This window comes from Triticum dicoccoides, chromosome 2B, assembly GCF_002162155.2.
Source record: "Triticum dicoccoides isolate Atlit2015 ecotype Zavitan chromosome 2B, WEW_v2.0, whole genome shotgun sequence".
Lineage (NCBI taxonomy): Eukaryota > Viridiplantae > Streptophyta > Magnoliopsida > Poales > Poaceae > Triticum > Triticum dicoccoides.
The window spans coordinates 399633797-399639796 of NC_041383.1; the positions used below are offsets into that span (position 1 = coordinate 399633797).

At 42.5% G+C, this 6000-nt stretch overlaps 1 protein-coding gene across 14 annotated transcripts in view; it reads left to right on the forward strand.

Annotated features, from left to right (window-relative positions):
• The first annotated feature begins 314 nt into the window (after positions 1-314).
• The window catches only part of LOC119363883, a 7847-nt gene continuing 2161 nt past the window's right edge, over positions 315-6000 (forward strand). Inside the window, exons 1-4 of one of the 14 annotated variants that reach the window (XR_005174498.1) lie at positions 315-609; positions 710-822; positions 1079-2560; positions 3599-3723. Coding sequence is in view for 1 of the 14 variants with exons in the window: in XM_037629251.1 (XP_037485148.1) it covers positions 440-609; positions 1079-1133; positions 3606-3723 (343 nt within the window). In the remaining 13 variants the exon portion in view is untranslated. Of the gene's footprint in view, positions 823-1078; positions 2561-3598; positions 3724-6000 lie in introns of all 14 variants that reach the window. The other 13 variants (XR_005174495.1, XR_005174496.1, XR_005174504.1 and 10 more) reach the window with 13 other exon arrangements.

A 6000-nucleotide genomic window follows, 5' to 3' on the forward strand; every position in this document is an offset into this window, starting at 1 on the left:
TCACGTCGCATTATCACGTGTGTGATATAAATGTCCGGCAACAGATCACCAGCATAACCAACCAGCGATGCAGGGTAAGCACGTACCACACCACACCACACGTCACGCTACCACCCGATCCAATTCATGAGGATGTCGATGGATCACACACACGCGCAGAGGTCAATAATTTTCAGCACGAGACAGCTCCATGTGCAGATATATATTAATTATTACTCGTGGACCATCTCCCATTTACATTTCCTGATTGCTTAACCGTGCAGCTGCATGATTCGCTTGTTGTGAGCGCACCCGTTACCGGACAAACCTGCACACGTTGCGCCCCTCGAAAGAAAAAACTTCGCTATTTCTGTCTTCTGGTAAAAGGCCTTATCCAGTTAGCCCACAAATCCCCTTTCCTCGTCTTAAACGGTGGTGGCGAAGAAGCACACCGGCGTTGATGCCCAAAAGGTCGACCGGGAGGTGGCACCGGAGGGGCTTGGCGAGAAGGTCGGCCGGGGAACCGAAGCAATTGTGCACCGTCTCCTCCTCGCCCTTTCTCGGAGCTGGAGCTATGCCACCGGCGGCGGCAGTAGTGTTAAGGATGCCTATTTCGTCGTCGTCGTCGAGGTACATGCATGCTCCTCTTGCGAGCGCGATTTGCTTCCCCTGCTGTCACCGCCAGCTGCTCTCCCCCACCGTCTGATCCCATGGGCACGCCCTGGTCTAGACGTGTCGACGACGATGCTGCGTCGGCCGTGTCGCCGGAATCCACGCAGCGCCGTGGAGAGACCCGAGAACTGCAGCTTCCGCTTCGCCGCCGCCAACCAGCTCCCCTAACGTGTACGACCCTATCCCCCTCTCTATCTCGTCAGCTAGTTGGCTAGATAGATTACTATGACCCAAGCTTGCAATTGGAGCTCTGACGAAACAATCCATGTCCTCGGTTTAGCTGACCAAAAATCTTAGAAGACTTGAGATGCTTCTGTAGTTGCAACTGTGTTCTAAATACAAGTTTTACCACTTCATTTGGACAAGTGCAGTCTAATTGAGCTACTTGGTCATACTAACTGGAACAAATGATGTATATGTATTGTAGGAGAACCTGCATGTTGTTGTGTGTGCATCCAAAGCTGTCGTGCGGCTACAACAGGGTAACGCAAAGATTCGGTTCCTTCATCACATAGCTTGGGCCTCAAGTTGTGCCACACTTCTTTGTTTTTTGAATGCAGCCCCAAGCACGCTGCTAGCTAGTTGTATCTAAGCATTTTGCGCCAAACATATGTGCCCTGGTCTTTCACTTCAGAATAGTCGGTATGTTGTCGAGTGGAGTTGCCTAGTAACATTTTTTATGTAAGTGTTTTCTGTGATAGGAGTTTGGATAGTTGTATGGGGCGATTAGTTATTTCGTGCGGAACGAAGACATCACCATCATCATCCTGCTTGTGAAAGGGGTTAGTAGGGATAGAGCAACTGTGCAAAGACAATGGAACAACTTTGAAGTAGAATAGAGCAACTCCAGGCCACAAATCACAAAGCACCATAAATAAAACACGGTGGGATTTTGGAAGAACTACCACGCAACAAAAGTGTTGGATTCAGAAGGCGACTTTCCACTCTAAGAATAGAGTAGTTACTTGGATTTTTTTAAAAGAGTTGAATTTGGTGTGTGTGTGTGTGTGTACTGCAGTTACTTTGTTTTGTTGGGGCAGTTGCTCGGATTCGTTTTTGAACATTTTGTTGCATTTCTACCTTTTGTAATGTAGTTGCTTGGTTTTTCTTGGACAGTTGCTTCCTTTTTACTAGAACACTTTTGCATTTTGTGTTTTTTAATTGAGTTGCTTGGATTTTTGCTAGGCCAGATGAGAAGTTGCATGGGGAGGGGGGTCAGATAGTTTTCCACAAAGGTTATTCAAGTTTCTCACACATTTTTTTCTTCCTAAAGTAGTAGATAATCTAAGTAGTAATGCTAGGGACAGTTACCTGTTTTTGCTAGAACAATTTCACGCTTTTCTATTCCGAGTTGCTTGGATTGTTTGCTTGTAAGTTTTTTAGATTATCATCTCATATTTGAATACCCATATAGACTGGGAAGATACATCTAGGAAGTATTTCCTAATGGCCTAGAACTAATGTGATGATTCATTTGCATGGTTATTTTGACTGAAGGGTGCAGAATATGAAGTAAACTGACCATGATAGTTTTAGGATCAGAAAGTTGGGATACACATTGATATTAGCAAGAGTAGTAGCTTATTTCGGTAGTGCACACTCAATTTTTAGGAAATATAGCTAGAACTAATATGGCTAATACACAAGCTTCTACTTTCAATGTGCGATTGTTTGCTGGAATATGTGCACATTTTGCAACCCCTGGTATTAGTAGTTGTTGCACATCTGCAAAGAGTTGCTCAAACTCAATCATGGGAAATCCATGTACAAGTGTAGATTTATTTAACCTCTCTTCTCAGTCAAGCTAACAGATAGGTGTTTTTTTGTGAGATGGGTCATGGACTAAATTCATAGATAAGTTGGACATGACAACAGTCAATGCACACCAAGCCTTATTGAAATTGGAAAGGTATTTTTTAAGATTTCTCGATGGAATAAGCTCTTCTTGATTGGATAGGTTGGTTCAGACAAGTGTTCTTTTTGGCCCTGCTATTCCTGGTTGCATGTGTTAGTTAAGAATTTCCTGCTATTCCTGATTGCATGTGTTAGTTAAGAATTTCCCACAGTTGCCCACAATCAACAGTACAGTTGTCCAAAACCATGTATCCAGTTACCCACAACCAACCATACACTTGTCTAAAACTATGTATTCAGTTGCCCAATCCTCATGAATAGTGACATTACCAAGACCATAATTTGGCTAATATGCAAAGGTTTTAGATACCTTTCAAGTTTGTGTCATAGAGATGTGTCAAGAATTTATCTCCTTGGGGTGGGATCCCTTTGGTATGATCGTAAATATTTGGCGAATAATCATACATGGGGAGGAGGGTGGAGTTGGTTATGGGGACGTAACTAACCGTGATCCTCCTCCTCCCAGCCGTGCTCCTCCTCCTCCCAACTACACAGCTATAGCCCTGATCCTCCTCCCGTCGACGCGCTCCACGCAAAGCACACCACCGCCCCCACCCTCGACCCTAAAGTAGATGCTAGGGAGTTGCTTGATTTTTCTAGGACAATTGCTTGGTTTTGCTAGGGCAGTTGCTAATTGAATAGTCAAATATAGCTAGAATCAAGAAACCAGGCTCAGGTTACGCTTAATAACCAAATATCCAGATCAGTGCCTCTACTATTTTAGCTAAGAATTGCTGGAAAATGATAAACCAAATATAATTTATTCTGTATAACCTTAGACTGAAATCTTCATAGCTAAGTGACATGAAATTAGTTGTCTTCCATCTTCTCAACTCACACCATAATACTACTACTAGTATGCAAATGAGAATTGAGAAACCTCATATATTTGACTATTTGTATAAACACCCATCCTGAAACTTGAGAATATGCAAAACTAGTGAAACTTTTTCGTATAAGCCTCATATGTATTTTCCTTTAAAATTGGATGCATTGTTGCCCGCTACTAATCGAAGGGGCATTGTCGTGCTAGGGAGCAGGTTGTGGGACAACGGTCCCTGTGCAACTATCAGAATAGCACGCTGGCGGTGAGCGTCTCCAAGGCAAGGGAGAAGAGGACGTTGCAGCTCAAGGGGGGGGGGGTCTCACTACGTGAAGGTGAGCATGGATGGCGCCCATTTTTTCCCATTAATTTTGTACAAATTCGTTGGTGGGCAAGGGGGGTTGATACACGAGAGGCATTTTCCCAATCAATTCGTTGGGCAATTCTGTACGCAACATTCTAGGCCATTATGGGGATATAAGAACGATGAGGAGGCAATCAGGGACATTTTTTAAAATCAGTGGGACAATTTTTGGCACTCAATAGATAGGCAATTATGTGAATTATGGGGAGAAAGCAGTCACTTGGATTTCTAGAAGAGTTGCATCATATCGTAATGCAGTTGCTTAGTTTGTTTAGGATTGTTGCTTGGTTTTGCTAGGGAAATTTTGCATTGTGTTTTTCGGTAACACGGTTGCTTGGATTTGCTAAGATAATTGCTTGGTTTCCTAGGATAGTTGCTTGATTTTGTTAAACAATTTGCATTGTGTTTTTCATAGTAAAGTTGCTTGGATTTGCTAGGACAGTTGCTTGGAGTTTTTTTAGGGAGCTTTGTTTGATTTTGCTATAATAGTCGCTCTATCTAGATATGTATAGTTGCATACATAGAAGATGAGTAGGAGTTGCTCACAGTGTGACATCAAGTTGCTAGGGGGGGTCGGAAGTTGCATAGGGGGCATATCAAATAGTTTGCTCACAAATCTATGCAAGTTGTTCATTTCTTTTTGCACAAAGTTGTCTGCAAAATAGTATAAGTTGGATAGCCCTATGTTTATTTCATGATGCCATTTTTTTTACTCTTTTGTGTGATATGATGTTTCACCAATCACCACTTTCCTGCCTAAAGTAGTTATGTAGAGTTCTTTCACTTATTTTTTTTCAATTCTCATGCATGTGATGAGCGGGGTTGGAGAGGAGAGGTTGACGAATATATGAGTTGCTCATAGGACGAGCAGGAGTTGCTCACATGATGTGCATGAGTTGCTCAGTGTGAGGATGAGTTGGGAGGGGGGATGATAAGTTGCGTAGGGGACGATGAAAAGTTTCATAGGAGCCATCAAACAGTTATACACAAACTTATGCAAGTTGTTCATAGTTTTCGCATGAGTTGCCCGCAAAAATCATTGAAATCTGCAGATATAATGATGGAAAACACACATGTGTTGACTGATGAACGCACTGGAGTTGCATAAAAACACCACAAAAGTTGTTGAACTTTTTCGTGTGCTAGTCAAGTGCATAATGATCTCGAAGTTTCTTATCATTGTTTTGCCTTCAATAGCCCTATCAGTTTTTCCATATGTTGATGAGCAGGGTTTGTCACAGTGTCAGGATGAGTTGCTTGGGGGAGCAGATGAATTGCATGGGGGCGACACAAGTTGTTCATAGTTTTTGAACAAGTCGCCCGCAAAAAAAATTGAAACCTCCAGATATAATGGAAAACACACATGAGTTGCCTCATGGACGCACATGAGTTGCATGAAAACACCCTAAAAGTTGTTGGCCTTTTTTGTGCGCTACTCAAGTGCATAACAATCTCAAAGTTTCTTATGCTTGAGTGCATAATGATCTCAAAATTTCTTTTTCTTGTTTTGCTTCCAATAGCCCTATCAAAGTGAACTTAGATTTTCCCATATGTCGATGAGCAGGAGTTGCTCACAGTCTGAGGATGAGTTGCTTGGGGGGAGGGGGGAGGGCAGATGAATTGCATAGGGGGCGATGCAAGTTGTATGTAGTTTTCACACAAGTTACTCGCAAAAAATAGTTGAAATCCCCAAATATAATGATGGAAGCATGAGTTGCGTCATGAATTCACCGGAGTTGCATAACAACACCCCAAAAGTGACTTTTTTTGCACGCTACTCAAGTGCATAACAATCTCAAAGTTCTTATCCTTGTCTGCACAATGACCTCAAAGTTTCTTGTCCTTATTTTGCCTCCAATAGCCCTATCCAAGTGAACTTAGGTTTTTTCATATGTCGATGAGCAGGAGTTGCTCACGGTGTGAGGATGAGTTGCTTGGGGTGGGGGAGGGGCAGATGAATTGCATAGGGGGCGATGGAAGTTATTCATAGTTTTTGCACAAGTTGCCTGCAAAAGTTTAAATCCCCAGATATAATGATGGAACACACACATAAGTTGCGTCATGAATGCACCGGAGTTGCATAAAAACACCCCAAAAGTTGTTGACTTCTTTTGTGCACTACTAAAGTGCATAACAATCTCAAAGTTTCTTATCCTTGAGTGTATAATGATCTCAAAGTTTCTTGTCCTTGTTTTGCCTCCAATAGCCCTATCAAAGTGAACTTAGGTTTTTCCATATGTCGATGAGT